Source organism: Poecilia latipinna, unplaced genomic scaffold, assembly GCF_001443285.1.
Source record: "Poecilia latipinna isolate Pla-1442-1.1 unplaced genomic scaffold, P_latipinna-1.0 Scaffold1122, whole genome shotgun sequence".
Classification (NCBI taxonomy): Eukaryota; Metazoa; Chordata; class Actinopteri; order Cyprinodontiformes; family Poeciliidae; genus Poecilia; species Poecilia latipinna.
Window position 1 is genome coordinate 121,487 of NW_015113738.1, and position 23,153 is coordinate 144,639.

The 23,153-nt window shown below is 35.5% G+C and overlaps 1 protein-coding gene across 3 annotated transcripts; it reads right to left on the reverse strand.

The window, feature by feature from the left end:
• Positions 1–93: 93 nt before the first annotated feature.
• lactbl1b (lactamase, beta-like 1b) lies at positions 94–22,618 on the reverse strand. Of its 3 annotated transcripts, XM_015052610.1 has the most exons (8): positions 22,468–22,618; positions 17,409–17,484; positions 13,282–13,468; positions 10,446–10,552; positions 8,245–8,402; positions 3,645–3,892; positions 2,957–3,062; positions 94–2,122 (listed from the first exon to the last, which is right to left on the reverse strand). In XM_015052610.1, the coding sequence occupies exons 2-8, from the start codon at positions 17,466–17,468 to the stop codon at positions 1,144–1,146; spliced, it is 1,845 nt and encodes a 614-aa protein (XP_014908096.1). In that variant the 5' UTR covers positions 17,469–17,484; positions 22,468–22,618; the 3' UTR covers positions 94–1,143. The 3 variants fall into 3 exon arrangements, with proteins under 3 accessions (XP_014908096.1, XP_014908098.1, XP_014908097.1); XM_015052612.1 differs by lacking the exons at positions 17,409–17,484; positions 22,468–22,618 and adding an exon at positions 13,692–14,019 and having other exon boundaries at positions 13,282–13,458; XM_015052611.1 differs by lacking the exons at positions 17,409–17,484; positions 22,468–22,618 and adding an exon at positions 13,692–14,018.
• Between the last annotated feature and the right edge of the window lie 535 nt (positions 22,619–23,153).

The following is a 23,153-nucleotide window of genomic DNA, read 5'->3' on the forward strand; positions in this document are numbered from 1 at the left end:
ATATTATTTTTAGCACTTTTTTAATGTTCTGTAGAAGCTAATGCTGCATGACTAATGCTGGCTTGTGCAGGAACAATATGTTGACACCTTGTTTTTTTTATTTACAGTATTTTATTTCACTCCTCTTTAACACTGCTATTGACTTCACATTACACACAATGTTTATTTCTGACATTATGGCAATAGTTATCTTCAAGAAGAGAATATAAAAAAATACATAATATATGGTGAGGTTTGATAAAAACCAAATATGGTAATATTATGACCCAAATTTAAACCAGCATCACAGGAAAACAAAGGTGCATTCTCAGCAACAACAAAGTGGAAAACACTTACTGAAAACTGAAAACACTCTCTATAATAATGACTGGCCAAATCATTTGTTGTATAACAAAGCATATGGAATCCATCACAAATAATAATGACCTTCTGATCAATTACTGGATGGGGTTTTAAACAGCCACTTTGCTGTGCTGCAGTGTCAACCTCAGCCTTTATAGGAACTATGGATTCACATGCAATTTTAGTTATTTTTGTCCTCTTCTATCCATATGAACAACAGTGTTATTTTCTATTGTTTGTGTAAAGTTATTGAATTAAGTCGCTATTGCAGCTACAGCAAGATAACAGGAAGCTGCAGCCTTTGCAAGCCTTTGCACTTTCTGTACATTCTGTATGTTAAATCAGACTGCATTGTTTTTAGCTATTGTTTAAGCTGCTTTAAAACTTTGGAAATGTTTACCAGTTCCAATAAGACAGATTGAAAATGGATGAGCCAAATATCTTGTTTACTGATAATCCTGCTTGAAGAAGTGAACATATGTTAAATTGTTATATGACTGACCACAAAAAGTGTTGTTCTACTGTTTTCTCTAGAAACATTAACAGAAGAAGGCAGGACGAGCAAACGCACTGAATTGCCGCAGAGTGAATATTTAGCTCAGGGCCTGTGTGAGAATGACATTCATGTACATCACCCAGCAGAAAAAAATATGTGCAAAGTACTTGTCTTTCTTATCTGTTCTCATTCAAGAGTTCTTTTCAAAACAATACTAATGGCGTCCCCTCTGATTTCAGGTGAGTCTTTCACTGTTGCATGCCTTCCTTCACATCATCCTTAGGGCAAAAAACACTTGCTGCTCCTCAGCTGGTGAAGGTTGGCCTGCGGGCTATTCGCACCACATTGTATGTGTTTAGCCCTGGTGCATCAAAGCCTGGGGACAAGCCCTGATTATTAAAGACATAGAAGTTAAACAGCTGGCCATCTTGGGCTTCCAACGAGACTGAAGCCTTGCCCACTCTCAAAACACAAGGGTACTCTTTATCAAACACAACTCTGAAAACCCGCTCAACTAAGTAGTTAAGCTTTATTGTCCTGTACTTCTCTGGAATCAGCTCTTCGATCTGAGGTCCAAACTGCTGCATGATCAGAACTCCATCAGGTCCCACTTTGATCTCATAGAAAGTGATGTTGCTGTATGTGAAAAACCCAATGTAAGGCTCTGGATTTGGGGAAGCAACAAGAATCTTTTTGGCTTCCCTAAAGGCTTTCTCTATTGCTGGAACAATGTAGCTGTAGGCCTTTGTGACCACATCCTGCTTCTGAGGCCTGCTGCCCGCCATTAGGATTACCAGGCCGAGCTTCAGCCTGGGAACCAGGGAGAACGTGGCTGAGTAGCCGTCCAGATCACCATCTTTCCTCAACATCTCGTAGCCCATGAGGTCATTCACCTCCCAAGGGGTCCCAGTACGGTTTGCAAAGTAATCCTTATCACACCTAAAGAGTGGGTTCAACATGATCTTCAGAGAATCAGGCTCCAGCAGCTTACGGTGGTAGGCCCCCAGCAGCACCATGGCAAGTTTGGCCATGTCTGCAGGGGTGGAGAACATCTGACCTGAAGGTCGGTACCAGCCAAGATCATAGAGAGGAGCAGGCTTTCCGTTTGAGTAAACTCCCACAGCAAACTGGCTCTGTAACCCAGGGGTCAGTTCAAAACTGGTGTCTTCCATTCCTAATCGATCCAAGATGTTTTCTGTGACCCATCGTTGGTAGTCAACTCCAACCACTCTTTCAGACATCACATGAGCGAGTAGAGAGAATGCGAGGTTACTGTAGTGACACCTAGCAAAGGAAGCAAACCAAGTAAATTTAGAAGTGCTTTGAAAAGAAATGAAGCAGTTAAACGCTTTCTGTAAAAGAAAAATGAAATCCACAGAATGGGTTGTGTTATGCTAGACATGGTATGTCAAAGCAGACTTGTTCTGGTTTCAGATATGTTTCCCAGCTGGAGATTTAATCATTACCAACTGAGATACAATTTTTCTGTTGACAACAACTGAAGAATTTCTTTACACAAGTATCCCTGCAAGGCTGCACAGTGGTGGAGTTGGTAGAGCTGTTGCCTTGCAGCAAGAAGGTTCTGGGTCCGATTCCCGGCCCCGGTCTTTTTGCATGGAGTTTGCATGTTCTCCCTGTGCATGCGTGGGTTTTCTCCGGGAACTCCGGTTTCCTCCCACAGTCCAAAAACATGTCAGGTTAATTGGCCTCTCCAAATTGTCCCTAGGTATGAATGTGTGTGTGCATGGTTTTGTGTCTCTGTTGCCCTGCGACAGACTGGCGACCTGTCCAGGGTGTACCCTGCCTCTCGCCCAGAACGTTAGCTGGAGATAGGCACCAGTAACCCTCCTGACCCCACTGAGGGACAAGGGTGTAAAGAAAATGGATGGATGGATGGATGGATGGATGGATGGATGGATGGATGGATGGATGGATGGATGGATGGATGGATGGATGGATGGATGGATGGATGGAAGTATCCCTGCACTTATCCACTGTGCAGCAAATTAAAGAATTCAAATTTTAAGAATTAATTTGTGTTAGTATGTGAATTAGAACCGCAGGTCAGAGACATAAGAGTTAGCAACGTTTCACTCTGAACAATGAAACAAGCCTTACTTGGTTCCTGGATCTGCAACAAGAACATCATCTTGTAACAGATTGATTGCTGATTGCGTTTTGCCTTTCCAGAGTAAATTTGTAGCCCTCAGCCTCCTGGGCAGACCTGAAGCCGAAAAAACAAAGCAGCATGGGATTGAAGAAAACAACCAAACTACTGGTTGATAGTAGCAAAGAAAAACATGTATTTCGAGGCATTAGGCACGGTTTCCATCTTCTTGCAGTGATTTTCCAAAATCACTCTTATTACACCAGAGTGTTTGTTTCACTTGTCTTAAAACAGCACTTCAGTGTTATGAGACAACCATATAGTTCTCTGAACGTGATTATTATGTTCACCCCTGATTCTTTGATGGCAAACTAAGGCACGTAATGATACTCAGAGACATGCGCTACTTTATTTTTTTCCTGATTTTTTTTTTTTTCAGATTAACTCAATTACCTGAAGTATCACAAGCTGAAAAGACCTGAAAAGACCAAAAATGTGACTCTTCATGCACAACCAGGGCAATTCTAGTTTGCTGAAAAACATCATATGCTTTGCCTTTCTGAGGACAAGAAGCGGCATGGTTGCTGAAAAATGGCAAAGTGGTATTTGGAAAATACACAAGCAGCAGTTTTGTTTCACACGAAAGCAGTTTTCTTGTTGTCATGTTTTTGTTTTTTATAATCTGCTGAATCCACAAACCTGAGAGCTGGCTTGCCATCCTGCGCAGGGTGACAGAGGAGGAGCGAATTTGTACCTCTCCACTGTCTAGAAATATTAAGCCATCTGTCACGTATTTTAACTCAGAGTCTCGTGTTTTCCCCAGGGGGTTTTTTATCGTGAAATTTTCTACATATTTTTCCAGTGGATCATCTAAGGAGGCAATCTTTCCATCCTCCCACAGTTTGTAGAGCATCAGCGTTGGGAAAATCTTCGACAAGCTGGCAATTCTGAAAGAGACACAAGACGACATAGTGATTGGTTTTAAATCTAATGTAGAAGAGCCCTTTTTAGCACTAATCCATAGATTGTATTTACTCAAATTTTTTTGTGCTGTTTTTGAATTGAGGCCACATGTACTGACCTGAATGAGCTGACTGTATAGATGTGAGAAACGTCTAAAGATAATGGGCAAAATCTAAACATTGAACTGACACAGTGTCTTCCAAGAGTAATATATTGAACATCCAAACTCTTTTTATTAGGTAAATACATTTTTTTTTAAAACATGTTCAATAATTAATGTGGTGTTTTATGTCATATGTAGAAAATGGTTAACACGTTTTGCGGTGAGAGCTACATTCATTCAGCTTTTGTCCCCCTTTCTGGATGTTTTACACACGTACTGCAAAATGTCTCTCATCCTTTTTTTCTGAGTCTTTCTCAGTGGACCTGCTTCATTGGCACTGAATCAAAACAAAGTTACGGTAATTTTGTATGAACTTTTCTGAAGAGTAATGTAATAAATAAAGAACAGAAACTAAACTGTTGATGATATTTGGGCTTTCACAACCACACACAAACTAAATATTGCATTTAATGAAAATGTTTATTCAAAACTCAAATGAATAAAAACAACAAAAACTTTAAAATGCCTAGCAGCTCTTTCCTCACATTCTTTTCTGCTTTTCTTTACTTTTATAGCTGCAACTTCACATTTAGAAAAACATTGCCTAGGCAACCATGTATGGAGCAAAACGCCAGCTGTGACAAAAGGCACAGCTGGCGTTTAGTGGAAAACTGTTTAAACTGATCATCAGTCCTTTCAGGAAAATGTGTGAATGATTTAGACAGAAGGTGTACTGATAAATCTTTTTCTACTTTTAAATGTTGTGTTTTATTTTTAAAGGGTTAATTGGGTCCCATTTCACACACTGGGATGTGCTTTGGTTTGAATCGATCTGTGCCAAGGACCAGTGTGCAGTGAAGAAGGTCTTCATTCTCTTTAAATTGTCCTCCAATTTAGTGTGTGTGCGTAATACGAGGGGGTCAATAATCTCTTTAGCATTCTTCTACTCCTATTTCTAAACAGAAGCAGCAAAATTTTATACAGTATAAAAGCAACTTCTTGAAGAATGTTCTTGTTTTATGTAAATTCTTTTAAATAAACTATTATCATGTTTGTGGGTTATTTAGATTGAAACTGTGTTTTTTTTTTCAAACAGACAGTTGCTGGAAATATAGCTGAAGAGTTTGAGATATTGGATTGATCTGGCAAGGAGTGAGAGATTAAACTATCACGTTGTCATGCTGAAGAATGGTATTAGCATGGGGATTTTCTGTCAGTATAACTCAACTTCATCTGTATTGATTTTAAAAGTTTTCTTTCTGAAGTTGTTTGATGTTGTACCTCATTTGCTCCCTAAGAGATTTAAAGACATTTCTCACACATCTTCAGTTGTGTTTATGTTCTTTTGCAGTTGGAAAAGAGATTTTGTATGGAACCCTTTTCATCACATAGCCAGTGCTACACAATAAATAAAGCATACAGAATCAAGCAGGTCTCTGTATCATCCTGACAGCCTAGGGAAGAGCTTATTCTAGGCCTGTAAACAGCATAATCTTAGGTTTTAGCTCAAAGCGCCACTCTCTGACTTAAAAAGATGTACTCAACGTCCTGTGTCTAAACTAGAGCCAAAGTCAGGAATTCACAAAAAGCACTATTAGCTTTTGATGATATGAGGATATGTAAACATGTATGGCAGTTTATTTTCAAAAATGATTCTGTTGAACCACATGTCAAAGGCATTGTCTGATTTCCATTGTGTTTATTTTCTGTCATTTTGTTTTGCTATTACTTTTGTGCAGTTTTAAGTTATTGAGGTGAACTTTGTGAGTTTTCGGTCATCAACAGAGAGGCACCAACAATTTTGACCATGCCTGTAAATACATTGAAAGCAAAAATGTGTTTCACGCTACACAAAAATGTATAATTATAATAACTGTTTTCATCCTCGCATATCCAAGCAAGCACCTTGTCCACACTCAAGGCACAAAGCTTGTTGATAGTATGAGTTTGACACTGTCAGGTCTGTTCCTTGTCTCTGTTACTGTTTGTGGAATCGAAGTACTGGATCTCAAGTCAAGGAGAGGAGGAGTGTCTGGTAGGGGGACATCAGGCTTTCATCTTTGATTTGTAGATGCTCTTGTTCTGTTAGCATCTTCAAAGCATGACCTTCAGCATCCATTGGAGGATTTGGCAGTCAGGTCTAAACAAAAGTTTATACCAAGCTTTCATTTTGTAAAGCTGTTGTACATATTTCATGAACAAAAGCTTTTTAAGCTTTGTTTTATTTCAGGTTCTTTCTTTTTTTTTACGTTCTTATATTTAGATGGGGGTTTTCAGTGTTCAGTGTTCAGATATTTTGGTTTCTTGCTCACAAGCTGTGGCAGTATGGAGTGGGAGATGAGAAGAAAAATTGGGGCCTCTTCTTTTGTAATCTGAGTCTAGAGAAAGAAAACTTCAACACATCTGCAAGAGGGTGTAAAGTTCAAGCTGTAATGGTTTGAAAGAGAAGGAATATCTTTGGAGAACAGGTCTTCTCTCTGTTTTATCAAAGGATCTTCTTCACAACCAAATCAACACAACCCAGTCGAGGCAACAAATACTACACATTTCAAAACAAGAGCACATGAACATAGCAAGGGAAACCAAGGCCTATTGTGCCCACACGACTCCTGTCATTCTGATGCTGGGGGGACAAATTCCTTTAGGGATAAATACCTTGGTACCACAACTGGCAAGGATAAATAAATAAATAAACTTTGATTAACAAAATAAGCTCCCCATCATTTATTCTGCTTTTATTTCCTGCATACTTTTATTTATCTGATGGAGCATTTACCAATCAGTTCTTAATAACAGTATTTATTTATTTCGTTTTTAATGAAACGTCTCTTCACATGTCTGTGCCTCAACATGAGGTGTTCAGATATTTTGGTTTCTTGCTCATGGGCTTTTGCAGTAAGGAGAGGGAGATGAAAAGACAAATTGGGGCCTCTTCTGCTGCAATCTGGCCATTTCTCTGAGCTGTCATGGTGACGAAAGAGTAGAGCAAAAAAGAAAAGCTCTTGATATTTGATCCATTTTGTCATCCATTTAGGCTCACCTCTGGTCATGAGATGTGGATCATTACCAGAAGAATAAGAACTCATTCTTTTAGTTACCGATAATTAACTTCTTCCATATGGTGGCCATACTTAACCTTAGAGATAGAGCTTACTCATCTCAGGGAAGCACAAGACATAAATAATAGAATCTGTTATGTCTGTTTAATGCAGGAGTGTTGAAAGTGGTTCTGATTTAAGTTTCAACTCTTAAACGTTCTGATCAAAGAAATTTTGAAATAGTATCGACATATTATGATGTTACCATGAGACACAATTTGACTGATAGTTTGCAGCAACACAGAACAATTAGGTATAGCACTGCTCTATTCTACATACTCTATTTACTCAATGCAATGTCAGTGAAGACATTTACGACTTTCTAAGGAAGACATGTTAATAAGGACGCTGCTGGGAGAGAAACATAACATCTAAACAATTCACTGCAGACCAAGCCATGGCCCTTTGTCAGGACAGTGTTGTGTAAGACCTGCTCATGGCCTTAGCCACTGACTCAGCCTCCAAAGTCTCCAAAATTGCAGTTTTTATCAAGCATTGTGCCCGTCAGAGTTTTGTTAACACAATAGAAACCAATATGGTTGAACTACAAAGAGACCTGAATGCACATGCTGAATTGCCTTTTGGGGCAGCTGTGGGCAGATCACTTCTTTGCTGCTTGAATAATGGGTATTGATTGCTCTGGAGAGGGAACAACTCATCTGGGGCGAACACGAGATAACATTTTCCTGTGTATTTTAAAAAAAACACTGTGGGGCAGACCATAAAAAAAAAAAAAGAAAAAAAAAAAAGATTTATTTTTCCTTGTCTGTTATGTAAGATTTAAACTTTTTTTTTTGTTAGGCAGGACATATTATGTTTTGTTATTTTACTGATTAGACAGCACCCTCGGGCACCTTTTAATTAAACTGCAAGTTGAATCAATCGTTTGTTCTGCTTTTATAAACACATTTTATTTTAATTCCTTCTTAAAGTGTGGTTAATTTATATTTGTGTTTTGGACTTAATGCTCTTTAATTAGCCCTATTGGCCCTTAAATAGGAAGGATTACTGACAAGTGAAATGTCAGTATTTAGAGCAATCATCACAATATAAGTATACACGTTATACATTTAACAGAAAAATAAGGTTCTTAAAAGTAGAAATATTGTAAGTTGTGTTTCCATGCAGAACCAACCTGTAGATTGTGTATTCACTGGGTGGGCCTGACAGAGGATCACTGGCATTCCTCTTTCCAAAGTTGCCAGTCCACAAAACTGTATCGTTTAAGATCACAATGGCAGACAGAGCAGGAAGGCTGATGGGGTTGATGCTTTGGCGAAACAAAACATCCACCTGTAACAAAGAAAATCAGTTTATAAATATTTTTACAAAATAACTGAATATACATCTGGACTGAAAATCAATTTGCCTGTTTTCTTTGGTAATAGTATTCATTTCAATTAAATGTTTCTCACTTTATGGTGAGCATGGCAGCACACCAGACTGAGGCCCCGCAACTGCATGAAATCACTCATATTGATGCTATTTATAGTGTCTTGGTGAGATTCCCTCCTATTGTGCCTGTTAGACTGTGAGAGATATGAACATGCATTAAACTTCCACAGTAAGTTTTTGGTGGTTCATTATCACAGGGGCAGAATATCAGAGTTGTGAATGGGACATAGGAGAGGTTGATGAAAGCAAACAGGAATAAATTCATCAGGTTTGACGTCGTTTGATGTCTTGCCTGGTCAAAAAAGTGAGTAACTTGTAGTATAATGGAATGTCATGCATTTTGTTAGAGCTCTTTAAAGGTAGAGTTTCAAAGGTTAGACAAGAACTTGATTGTTGCTTAATTGAATTGGGATCTAAATTCAGCTTTCACAGTGATGTTCCATAGGAAATTTGCACAAAAACCTCCTTTGTCTTGTGACAAGGTCAAGGACATTTGCTAAAACAGAAATCATATGTCTCTTACGTACAGAGGTTGGTACTAGAAATCATGAGATCTTGTATCTCCTACCTGTTCCTTTTTGAAAAAATGTAGTAAATTATCTAATGAACAGAAAATAGTCATGATTTATTTAGCTTGGCAGCATCGGTATTGCCTTGACAGTGAAGGAGGTTTTCCAGATTTGCTCCAATTAGAACATGTCTAAGTGAGTTATGGAGCTTGTGGAGATGGAAGAAGATTCTTAAATGTTTGGTATTGTTGTATTTTACGGTCAGAATGAAAATCCTTGCAAATAAATTCAACAACTCGCTCTCAGCCACGTGCACAAAAACATCACTATCACTGCACAAGATCCTCCCTCTCAGAAGCCGTTTTCCACTCTGTGAATCATTTTGACTCTAAAACTATTGGTGCCTGATATAGATTTAATTATCCTAATTTGTTTGGCTGTTATCAAATCAGTCATGCCCATATGACGTCTAACCAATGAAAACCGGAAGTAGAGGATTGAGTCTGCTGGCTAGTGCTATATGTTGCATCACTTAATAAAATGAATGCTCCAAGTAAATTAAATAATGCTCAACTTTTTGTTCATTAAAAACTCCTAATCCAATAAACCCAATTCCAACAAGAGCTAATTTAATTGTCTGACCTCATGCTAGGCTTCCCATCATTCCAAAAGGATTCTTATACGCACTTGCAAAATGTAAGTGCATATAAACTTTACAATTGTTGACTGTGTGGTATCTTCTATGACTGTATTTTTGTGTTTTTATGATGTAAAGCACTTTGAAGGGCCTTGTTCCTGAAATGTGCTATAGAAATAAACTTGATCGATTGATTGAAACTTGATTATGTTCAATGCTCTGAAGAGATGTGGAGAGGAAGGTTGATCCAAACAATGTTTTGCTTTATTTTGTAAAGCAAAACAAACAAACAACAAAAACATTATCAATAAAATATTAGTTACTTTTTGCTTTAGGATGCATGTTAGGTAATGAAACAAAAAACTTGTAAATCATAAAATGTTTTAGGTAAGACTCTAAGTATGTCTGTGGAAAAATAAGCAAATTAAAGTTAAGACTTCTTACAGATTGAAAAGGTACAATTCAAATTCAAATATTAAATGGCTGCTGAGATTTAACACACAAGGACAAATGTGATGACAATGTTTGTCTGCTCCTTTACTTAATGCAGTTAAGCCCTTACTACTAATGTGCATGTACTTTATTCTGTCTTTCTGCAGCCCACAACGCAACCTTTTGCTCCAATGAACTGATTTTTTTTTTTTTTCCATTTGCTGTTTCTTTAATCTCCTTCTGTGGAATAAAACAACATTTGGTGTGAAGGATTATCCATGCAGCCTCTCAGTTTACTCATTTTTGAGTGAGCATGATGGTGAAATAACTGCAAACTGTCCTTGCGTGGTTAACTTTTCTGACCTTTTCCAGGGCTTCTTTGAGACTGGGGATAGGATGCTCCAAAGGGAGCGGCTCAGGAAAGCGGGGACACATCATCTCTGAATTGGCATTACGACCCATCTCTTCATCTGATTGATGGATGAGAAAGGAGGAAAGAGAGGGAAAAATAAATGTCAGATAAAGCCTACTGGGAGACAGGTTTGTTATATGTAAATCCCACTTGATATTTGATAGAATACAGTGCCCAGGGCGCAATGGTGGGGATGATGGGGTTTAATTGGATGACTGAGCGTTTCATTTAATTATCTCTGCTTTCTAACGAATCCTCTTGATCTTACAAGGTACATTTAGACACGATGTGCTCTATGCAACTCCCTGATGAAAGAAGATGTGACCTGCTTTTGCTCTTAACACTGATAATTCAGCACATATCACTGTAGCCTCTGGCCACCTATCTACCTGATATTGTAAACTCACATCACAAAAAAATAATAAAATAAAGTTTTTGAACAAAAATACTCATCTGCCAGTGTAAGACAGTGCTTTCTTTTAGTGAGATTTCTAATCTTATACATACACGTGACAATACGTTAAAAAATAGGGTGTTTTTGTGTTTTTATACTTTTGTTGAAGAGTTGCATGACTTAAAGCCTGATAAGGTGATATAATAACAAAAATGTAGTGTAACAGTTTTAGTATTTACATATTTAAATGTTGTGTAAATTAAAATACATTCTTGATGATGAATTATTTACTGCATATCCCAATTTTGAACCTGTTATTTGGTCTTCACAAACAAAGTAATGTACAACTTTGATAATTGTTGTATTCAAAGTGATGTAAAATTTTTATGTGGAATATTAGGCTATTATTAGGCTATAAACTGTGCCCAGTTTCACTGATGGCACTAATCTTGTGTAGTTTAAAATATTAACATATTTTGATAACATGTATTTTAGTTAGAATAAGAAACAATTGAGAATCAAACAATGACAGGAGGCAAAAAGTTTTGGTTCTTGAGAATTTATGTCTGAAGTAACAAGACTAAATATTACTTAATTATTTAGGATTTAGATAATACATACTACATAATTCAATAGTGTTACATGAGTATTTATTGTTATTTTCACTTGAAATAAGAAGTTAATTTGTTATAGTTAGCTAAGCACTTTGAATTGACTTGTTGCTGGAAATTTGCTAAATAAATAAAATTACTTTGCTTTACCTTTACTTTATACATTTAAAAACTAATTCTTATCAGCTACTCTTAGACCTATTAGAAGTAAAGACATAAAACAGCAATGCTGTATAAACTAAAGTTTTCATGTTTACTTAAACTTTCAACATAGAATGAAAAATGAAAATCAGAAATGCTAAATCTTGTGCACCTTTGACTTAGAAATCTAGCCTTTTGACACAGTTTTTCAGATTTTTTTACAGATTTTTTTTACAGATTTGTTTCTATTAATTATCAACTGAGATACATTTAGATGAGCAACAAAACTATAGATGGAATTGTGAATAAAAGAAACAACTTGAGAATGTTTCTTTAATTTATTGAGTTAAGTGGATGACCTTTGTTAGTTCTGCTTTGCAGCTCTGTGTTAATGAACTAAGCCAGTTTCACATAGATTTTTGATAATAATTTTACAAAAAGAACTGATAATAAGTAAAATGCTTGCGTGTCAATTACTGATAAGATAATTATAAAGTCTCATCTTTTATCATTCCAACTAAAGAAAAGCAAATGTATTGAAATCATAGACTTACCCCATCAAATGTTTGTTCATTTGGAACCAAATAATAAATAAACTATAATGTTTTCTGACTTCATGTCTTTATAGATAAAGCTTTACCTTTTTATTTAATCTGGTTGTCTGCAGGTTGTTTACATGTTTCAGTTTCTGCCTTTGTTTAAAATGCTGCCATCCACTTTTCCACTTTTAAAGAATGTAAAGATCCTGACATTTAACGCCAGTTTCACAGCCTGTTGTCTTATCTTTCAATCAAGCACTCACAAAAGATGCATGATAAAAAGCACAGCACAAGGTCTGAAAATAACATATTTTCAAAAGAATATAAAATGGGTAGCCTTTCAAGGTCAAGAATGAAAATTGGCTTCATGACTTCTGAGGAATGTCACATTGTCAAAATGTTGCTTAGCAAAGTTTCAAACACTTAATTATAGAACTTGCTTAAAATTTTTATTTGAGCCAGGAAACTAAAACAAAAGTAAAGAAACAAAATGAAGCCTGACCTTCATGCTCTAAATACCCCCAATTTTAAGAATGTTTGTGTGGGTTTGAGTAGCAAAAAACTTTTGCTGAGAAACCAGGTGACCCCAAAACTCATGAGTAGTTTAGAGGTTTAACCTTACAAAAGTAAGCGTATCACTAAAATATGTGAGGTAAATGTATGCTTTATTTCAGTTTAAATGCAGAGTAACTTAATAATAAGTTACTAACTGTTGTTAACAAGTCAAACAACAATTAGTCAAGCTGTATGGTTACTTTATTGCTTTACGAAACATCATAAATTAACATCAGTAATAATTTAGCAAGTAACTGAAACAAAATTGAATGACATTGCAGGAAACTAATATCCTCCATCACATTTTTAATAACTAATACTACTATATGTATGTAACCTACTAATGTAAATATTAAACTTGTGAAGTCCTAGGTACCTCGTTAAAAACCTTTTAAGGTGCCATAAAAAATTATAAAAATCCTTACAATCCATTTAGAATACATTCAATATGAAGTTCATCCACTTTAAAACATTAATGACAAATATTTGAGTGAACAGAGATTCACATTAAATACCCATTACCTAACACCATGACTGTAGCTCTTACCTGGCTTAAGTTTTGGCAGCTGATATTGCCAAAGGAAACAGCCTGTCATCACAAGAGACAGAAGGAGGAAGAAGACCAAACCCAAATGGGCCAACTTCACCTTCATCTTCTTGGTTTTTGAGAGTCCTTCGAATGTAACACTGGGAAGTGCTGAGGGAGCGGGAGGAGTAGCCACAACTGGAGTTGTCTTACAGAACAGAAAGAAAAAGCAGATACAGAACAACACGTTAGCTCCGAATGTGTGACTTTTTTTTTTTTAATCTTCAGCCATTAACAGAGCTTTATCTATCTGCAGTTTTTAGCCTTCAACAAGATGCTTTGCTCCCTGAGGATTCAGGTGTAAAAGTTATCAGATATTCTTGTCAGAGTGTTAAATGAAAGTAGTTCCTGTTGGACTTAGTAGAACTCACCACCTGATGCTTCGGAGGCCAGACCAGAGCAGGATTACCACAGAGAGAAATCTTCTTAACCCTCAAATAACATCAGAAATTTTCACTCAGTCATCCCTGTCATGTTCGCAATTTCTACTGTCGGAAGGCAGTAAATGGTTTCCCATGGAGGTTTTTCTGAGCAAGAGAAAGGCACAGACATGGACTCTCATCTCTGATTTTTACTAACTACGCTGTAATCCTGCACCATAGCCGCTGCCGTTCCTCACAATTCAATTTCCTCTCTAGCGTCCATAGGCTGTTGACATCATAATCCCCAGATTTACTCCACCAAAGCGGCCGGGGAAGTCTTAATCTCTAATCCCCATGAATCAATTCACTCTAGTCAAGCTTTGCCTTGTGGAACCCAACAGTAACTTCAGCTGAGATGGTAACCACTCAGGCCAGTGTGAGTTTTGATGGGGGTGTCAGGATGAACCTGTTTGCTGAAGCATATTCTGAAAAGTACAATCACTTGGCTTCAACAAAATGAGGTCAGCTGGATTATGCAATTTGGGAACCCAGAGGGAATTCAGAAAATGACTAAAGAAAACATGTGCTTCAATTCTTAAAGGCTGTCACTGACAGCTGTAACTACCATGCAAACTGATCCACAGCTACAATATTCTAATAACATGTTATGGTTGGATTCGCCATTGTAATATTATGATATATCTGTGATGGGTTTCAACTGAATATGATTCATTACTTAATTTCATTGTTTTGTTTTGTTTTGTTTTATCTCATCTGAGGGAGAAAAGTTTCAAGTAAAAAATATGAGTAGCCTATAAATAATTGTATTTACTGTTTACTTTTTATTTGCAGCCTTAATAAGACTAAGACATCTTACACACCAATGTGTAAGATGTTTTTCATATCCATAAATGCACTTTGGACTATGTGCAACTATTTATTTGTGCACCAAAAGCTTTAAATATTGTTTCAGAAAGAGCAAATTGTAAATACTTCCTTGTTCAGGTATTTTCAAAGAAAATGGTGTTCCAAGATATATCCTACTCTCACTAGCAGTAGTGAAAGTAGGATGCTTTACTTGCTTTGTGCTGAGAAACTGAATGTAGCTAAACTTTCTCCAACTTTTTTATATATTTGCAAATCATTTGTGACATTGGTGCCAGATGACCTTGTTTTGGTTTCAGTCCAGTTCCAGAGACCAGTCTTTCATCAGTCAAACTATCAGATTTACCCCGAGAAAGTCGACTTCCCGAAACACTCCAGCAGTAAATATTGACTGGTAAGTCAGCATGGAGTGGAAATTCATTTGTCTAATGCTACCTCGATGAAAATTGATAGGTCACCATAAATCTGTATTTGTGTTTCACATGCTGCGCCCTGTGAAAGTACCCATCCCTGAAACATTGTTTTCTCCATATGACAACAAAAACCATTTATGTGTTTTATTCATAATTTATGTGGTAGTCCAGTATAAAATAGAGTATTGCTGTATGGTGAAAGGAAATGTATGCAAAGGTTGTCTTTTCGTTTGTTAATTTTTTTGTAATTTTTACAAACAAAACTCTTATAAATAGGGAATGCATGTACATTATAACCTACCCAAGTACTCTTTACACCTCCTTTAGGGAATCTTTGCGCATCTAGAGACTTGCTTGTTCACTCTTCTTTGCAAAATCACTCAAACTTAGACACATTTGGATAGTTTGGAAACTATAATCAAAACTTGCTATAGATTCTCAGTTGGATTTAGGTATGGATTTTGACAAGATCAATCTAACCCAAAAAAAATGTTTGGGGAAGGTAAAATTGTGCTCCAATTTCATATTTTATGCAGCATCTAACAGGCTTTCTTCCACAATTTTCTTATGTAAAGCTCAGTCTTTCCATCAATACCACATATCACCGCTGGGATGTTTTTTTTTATTTTTTTTAATTTTGTTTTGTTTTCAGTTTGTTGTGGAGTTTTTCTCTCTTCAAAACATTTTCCATCAAAGTGTCATCTAAACTGCAACAAGACTGTGTAGCTGCAGAGAGTTTAGTTTTTGTCTGAACTAACCAAAGCATCCTGTTCCACAATTTGTATTGCAAAATTTAAACTAGAGTTTGTAGGCTTCTTTTAAAAAGACTTTCCACTTGACCCCCTTCAATAAAGGTCATGTTTAAAGTGTCACAACAAACAGATTATCCCAACTGATCTGTGCAGAGTTATCCTGGTTGATATTTGATGGTTGTTCTACTTGACAGACTGTTTCTGTTAACTCTTTCCTTTGTCTTGAGAATGAAAAGTCAAGATTTATTACTCGTTCAACAACTGTTCCAGAAATGCTGTAATAGTTCTGTAACTTATTTTACAGACAAATGTGTGACAAAGTACGGTATAAAACTGCAACAGTGCCTCCTAGTGCCACAATATACGGCAGTCACAGAATATAGTGTTAAACCTCTTCACATTCTGTGGGCAATGTAGAAGGTGAGAGAAAGACTGACCTAGTATACATTAAATTCTTGGCCATGAGAATTACACCTAATACAAAATAATTTAAACAAAGTGTGTCATGAATATGTGTGTATGTATTTCGTCCTCTATCTGCAACTACTGTTGATCTACCTGGTAAGTTGACAGAAAATCAGAGAACCACTTGCTTTTAAGGAGAACGTTTCCTTCTTTAAAAGGCATGATGATTGAAGTTTTCATTATCACTATGCCTACAGATAGTCAATGGGGAAAAAAAGTCAAGTGGAGCTCGCTGACTTATTCATGAATTATGGATGCTTTTTCTTTTGTTTTTACAGCAAATTATTTTTCCGCAAGTCCTAAAAACGGGCAACCAGGGGACAGTACGGTTAGGCCCACATAGGAGCAGTACTGAAAGAGTAATTGTAATTGCTCATTTACACTAATTCAGTATTTCCTTGATATTTTATTGTTTAAATTTAGTCTTATTTTGTGTAATTCTACTTTTATGTTTCCAAGTTATTTTGTCTGCTCTATTTGCACTGAACATTATTTTTCAACATTGCTGTTGCAGTTTTTTGGTGCCAAAGATAATAAACCAGATGATATTTTTACTGTAAATGCACTGTATAGTTTTTTTTTGTTACTTGTGGTACCACTAGGATACATATAGGATACAATGTAAACAGCACTGTGAGAAATGTAATGAGTGTATAGCAGGTGTGCAAATGATCTAATTGTCAGACTGTTTAGTGCAGTAATCCACGCTATTAGTAGAGATACAGGGTCCCAGAACCAACTTACACCCTTTGGAGAGTTGGACCATCCCTTTGCTTACCTCTAAAAGGCTGCTTTTAATTTAAATAATAAATTGCAATTTCTAGCCATTTGCTACCAGAACCTAATACACCTATGTTCAATCAATGGCCATTTTCTTGGTTTACTAAATAACTGAATTTTTAATGCCTGAAATAGTGGGTCCAGTGCTCACTCACTTGGTTGTTGGTTATTAAGTGACTTGGTGTGATGCAGGACGTGTGAAAATAAGCACTCTGATCCCGGTTGTGTAATCTGCGCAGGGAGAGCAGCATCTGGCCCATTTTACCAAAACATCACTTCCAACTACCAGAGCACTAATCATTGCAGAGGTTTAATGTGTCTTTACCTTAAGGCAGAGTTAGTGCATTACCACTTAAGTTGTACATCTGTTTGTGTGGAGGATTGTATGGATTTGTGTGTGGACATGAAGTTCATTTAGTGTTGGTTTTTACCTGTGTTTGAACCCCATCCAGCGAGGTTTGCTGCAGAACTTTACTCCCCGCCTTACCCATCTTGAAAAGGGAGAAGCTGTTAGATGAAAGGCAAAAACAGCTTTTCAGTCATCAGCACCAGCAGCACAAGCTTGGAAGCTGTTATTCCTATCTGGTATGAATGAGCAAGCTAGCCACAATGCTTTTGCATCATTTTGTATGTTTACTCTTTTTTGCAATGTTATTTATTTGATAGCATTAGCTCATCCATTTGCCAAAATAGCAAGCAAACAGTTTACCACACTCAGCAATGAATTATACACAATGCTTTTGAGATTGCTGCGTTTTCTAATACTATAACAAAAAAAAAAAAAGACAAACCAAACCAAATCAAAACAACCTTTTTATCTTTTAATTAGGGTGCGTGTTTTTTTTTTTTTTTTGTTATGCAGTTGCAGATCGGATGGTTTTGTTGCTGAACACAATACCACATAACACACCCTGGCTCTTTTTTTTTTTTTTTTGCTCAACAGCTGAATTCACAAAAACACTTTGAAGATAATGTGTACCAAATGTCATCCTGTCAGTTTCAACAGTGGGCTTTAAAACATTCTTATGCACTTCTTTCTTAAGATAATCTGATGCCCTGCTGAGATTATATATGTAATTTCTTTGGTTATCTTTTTTTTTTTTACAATTTGAGAACCACAGATTTGTGTATTTTTAAAAGGTGCTTTGTGATAAAAAAAAAAATAAATAAAAAAAAAAAAAAAATTACAAATCTTGGGAAGTACACCAACCAGTAAATATTCCTTCATATCAAGACAATTAGTTTTGAAATGCCTAACGTTCAGACATAAATGTGATAGAAAATCATTGGAGTCCCTTCAAAAGGGCTGGGGACAACATTTTATTCACAAATCTTATCTATTTAGAAAAGTTTTGCAAGACAGAGTGGATAACTACAGATATGACATGTATTAATAGACTAATGCCGAAAAGACATAAATGTCAGATTTCAATTAAAATTTATAATATACAAATGTCAAATCATATGGTAAAAAATAGTATTTATCATGGTTTTCATTTTATGTCACAAAACCCTGCCATTTTGACAAACTGTCAGAAACAATGTATTTTTAATCTACCAATGGTAGCTGAGTTGCAGAATTTCTCTTTTAGTATAAAGACAGTTTTCGCTCAGATGCCACAGTAGTTGACAAACCATTTATGATGCAAGTTACATGGAAGGTGAAGAGATAAACAACACCAGCTGCATGTTGAGATTACCATTTCTGTTATAAAGGTCAGAAATACATCAAGAAACTGCTGCTTTTTTGATGTGTGTGGTTGTAAGTTCATCCTTAATGCCTTTGAACTAATTATTAATCAGAAAGACCTGACATTTCTGTTTTAAAGAAAGGTGATGTGGCTGAGGGTTAATTATTCCTAAATGACTTCACCTTTACTAACATGCAATTTTAAGAGCATTTAAATTTCATCTGAGACTAACTGTGCTGAAAAGACACTAAATTTTAAAATCAATCATGAAACAGTCCATACAATTTAGAGCTTGGCTAGTTCTGAGTCCATTGTTCGTCAAAGTATTGAACTGCAATTCATCTTAACTCCCTGGTTAAAAAATAAATAAAAAATCTATTTCTTCGTCGACAACATTGGAATTCCAATGAAATCTGCAAAACACCATCAAAGCATGAGCAGCTTTGTCTTGAATTAGATGCATATATATATATATATATATATATATATATATATATATATATATATATATATATATATATATATATATGGCACATTGGTCCAGTAAGATATTTTAAATTTGTTTAAAATACAACTTGTTTGAATTGGATTTTGAGGAATATGAATCACAGAACACAAAAGCAAAAACAGGAGGAAATGAGAACAGGGTGTAGCTTCCAGCAAAGCAAAACTGTGATTAAGAGAATTTTAAAAATGTAGCTGTTTTTTATTTATTTATTCTTTTTTTTCTTTTTACCAAAATAAATGCCAGACTGAAATACTCCAGTCATTAACCAAGTATTTTCCATAAATACATAAAACATAATTACAATTGCTGCTTAAAAAACTGTTGATTAATTCACATTCAACTGGATCATAATGATGTAACTTAGTATAGATTTTTTTGTTGTTTTTTTAGGAAACGAATATAGTTATCTGACTAACTGCATGAATGAGTGTTATTCTTAAAATCAAAATGTAGCATTGGCCCATCAAAAAAACTGTGAAAGTTCTAGGTTTTTTTTATTTCTGTCTCTCCATTTTAAGAGGATTGTTGTTGTTTTTTTAACAGTTGACCTAAATAGCAAGTCATCAAATGAAAACTCCCCAGTAGATTAACAGGTGGTGGTTTTTGAATGACCCTTGTCCAGAAAACCTTTTCAGACACACCAAGCCTGCAAGGCATGGAACAGCTCTGCTACTTAAAATGCCAAAGTTTGTAAAATCATTTGTAAATCTATTGCTTGTGAAAGGTGTTCTTTAATTTTATGATTAATTATTTAAAGTTTGGACTGAGGGAAATTAAATATCATTCTAAGACTAGATTGACTTTTACATATATTTGTTTCAGGATCAAAAATGTATCTTGAAAATGAAGCTTAAACATATTTATTTATGTAAATATATAATAATTACCAATAACATCTGATAACAGTTTAAAATGGGCCTTTTAAAAATCTTAACTAAATATTTTAAAACTCTAGTGGGATATTTTAAAAATCTATAGTGGGAGCAAATGCTTATTATGTTTGCTAAAAAAATAAGAATAATCTCCTTAATAATCTCATTACTTTTTCATACAAGGTTTTACATTTTATATCTTATAAATATTTTAAATCGCTTGGTGTGGAAAGTTTTATGTAAAAACTCTTAATTCATGTCAAGGAGATTGTAAATCAAAGTAATGTCCTCTGTTGACATATTTTTATTATGCATGTTCAAAGGCTTGAATCAAAATAAGGTGATGTGTATTTTTCATGCCTCAGAGATATGGTTTTGGATGTGACTGTCTCTTGTTATGTGGGATTGCTCATGTTCTCATTTAATCCTCTGAAACACAAAATACGATTGCTTTTTGCTTCACATTTCTTGATGGTTAAACCAATTAAGTCTCCATTGGTATTCATCACAAAGCCAATACCTGCTCAAACACTTCAGTATGCCAGGAGTACAGAAAAATCTTGCTCTTGCTGTTTATGCTGCTTACAAAGCAGGTAAAAGTGCTGAGTAGGATGTTTTATCATCCTAGTGTTGCCACCGAGAAAAGATCACTTTTGGACATGTACGTCAGCTATTAAGTGGAGAAAATATGTTTTTCTATCAAAGTACTAAAATAGATAAGCTATGAGTTAATTCAGTCCTTTTTTCCCCAACTGTCAGCAGTGACCAGCTGAGATTCAGCCCTGAAATAACAACACAAAATGATACAAAAATCCCAGTATTGAGTTTCTTGATTTCAGACAACACATTATGTTGCTTTTTGTTTTGCATAAGTCATCTGATTTGATTGTAGAACCAAATTAGTGCCAAAAATTTAATCCTTTTTTTAATTGGATATTTTAAGAGACCGCTTCAGCTTTTAGATCAAATAAAGAATTAGCAAGAAAGAAAAACTGATGTATTCGTAGTAAAAAAAACAAAACAAAAAAAAACAAAAAAAAAACCACTTAAATTTCTATCAGATCCACATTTCAACCATCCATTGTCTACAAACGATGATACTTCGGGTGGCATAGAGACATCTGGTGACTATCTCTAGCACTAATTGCAGTCCCTTGTAGAACCTGTTACTAATTAATATCTATACTAATTTTTTATTATGCAGTATGTAATGCAAATTAAAGGCCCCATTTGTTATAGTTTTAAATTTGCTCCAATCTATTATCATATTACTTTTAATAGGTAGGTTCAATAGGTAATTCAATGATATTGGATTGAAGCTGCTAATAAAATTATTTGCCACTCTTTAATTCATTTTTGGATATTATTCACTTTTTTGTTTATTTGATCAAAACATCCAATTTCCAAGTTCTAAGACATTTTCTGTATCGAATAGTCTAAATGCCTTCTTTACTTCAGAACAGATGTCCTTGATCTTTCCTTGCACTGCTGCAGTAACCCAGTTTCTTTTGAGGTTCATTAAAATTTTATTTCATCACTCAGTAATAAACATAATGTCCTGTGGTATTCACAGTTTTCCTCATTTTATGCTTTTCACGTTGCAACCTGCTGGGGCTTTGCGTGCAGAGCATTGCTAAATTCAGTGCACCGTTCCAGAGCATGAGCCATTACAGAATACTGCACAACTGTAAAAAGCTGCCAGTTTGGAGAGACATTTTTCTAGTTTTAAAATACCTTGATCAGGTTCACACAATGTGGAACAATGATGACTTTTACGTTTGAGGGACAAAATTCAATACGGCTGAAAAAAGTCAGAAAAGTTCAGTAAATCCAGGGGTTTTATTTCTTACTGAAAATATTAATAATAGAGTGACAAAAGGATCATATGCTGCCATGCTGAGGCAAGAATTAATAAAGTGTTGATTGATTAGATACAAACAAAACAAGGACTCTTATTGGGACTGATACTTTGTTGATTTGAAAAATTTTAATAGATTGTTAAACTTTGCTTTTTGTGTCTTACAGCTTTTTTGGCTCCAACGCAACTAACGTGGCGGCAGTTAAAATAACCAGGCAACAATATTCTTCCAGCATCACCTTTTCAATGTTCAGTTTGTCTTTCAGCTCAGCTACAACTGACATCTCAGTTTAAGCCTAATTACTTTAATTTGAGGTAATGCTTTTAATTGCTGTTATGTATTCAACATCCAAACAATGATAAACTGCAGTGGTAAAATTCATAAATTCCAAATTAACATAAGCACATAAAAAATTAAAGCACAGTTGTAAATGAGATGATGCGCCATAACCACAAAGCGGCTAGAATTTAATCTGTGAGACGTGTTATGTAAGCTGAACAAAGCTATTTTTTTTCTAGGCCACGAATCCTCCTAAACTTGTGAATTCATTGAACACTTACCTCACGTTCAGAATCTGTTCACCCCTCCGGCCTCTTCATCAAACGACTGCAAGCAAAAATATTCTGCCTCTGTCCTGTCTGTGTTTGGGAGCTTGAAAGGAGATTCTGACAGATGTTAGTATCATGGCTATGGCTAAATCCTGCTTGTATCAACCCTAGTGTTCTGGATTAACGATCTCAGCCAATGGGCACATCTGTTCATGCTACAAAAATAGGTGCTCTGTAAGTGTGTGCAGAGTGGAGATTTAAGTGCATATTTTTTCTCAAAGTTGCACAAACTCTCAAGTATCATAGCAGAACTAAACCAAAACATGTTAATACATTTTAATGAAAGAGAATATGCACAGAGTACTGCTTGGGATCATGATTTTTAAAGTTCTCAGTTTATAGAAAACCTTTACCTAAACAATCAATAAATAAAAGAGCATATGTACACAGCATTTTTTGTGCACCAAGGATGCATTTTGATCCTATCTATGCAGTGTTTTTTTTTAAACCCAGAGCTATTTTTATTTTATTTTATTATGTAATACAAATTTATTTTAGACTTGCTGGTAGATTTAAAAGGCTAAATCATCTTTTCCAGTAAATTGTAGGAAATTGCGAGTCAAACAAAAAGAAAAGATACACAAACAAAATTTTCTGTCTTATATTTAAGAAGGTAACCAGAGCTGCATTTGCAGTGA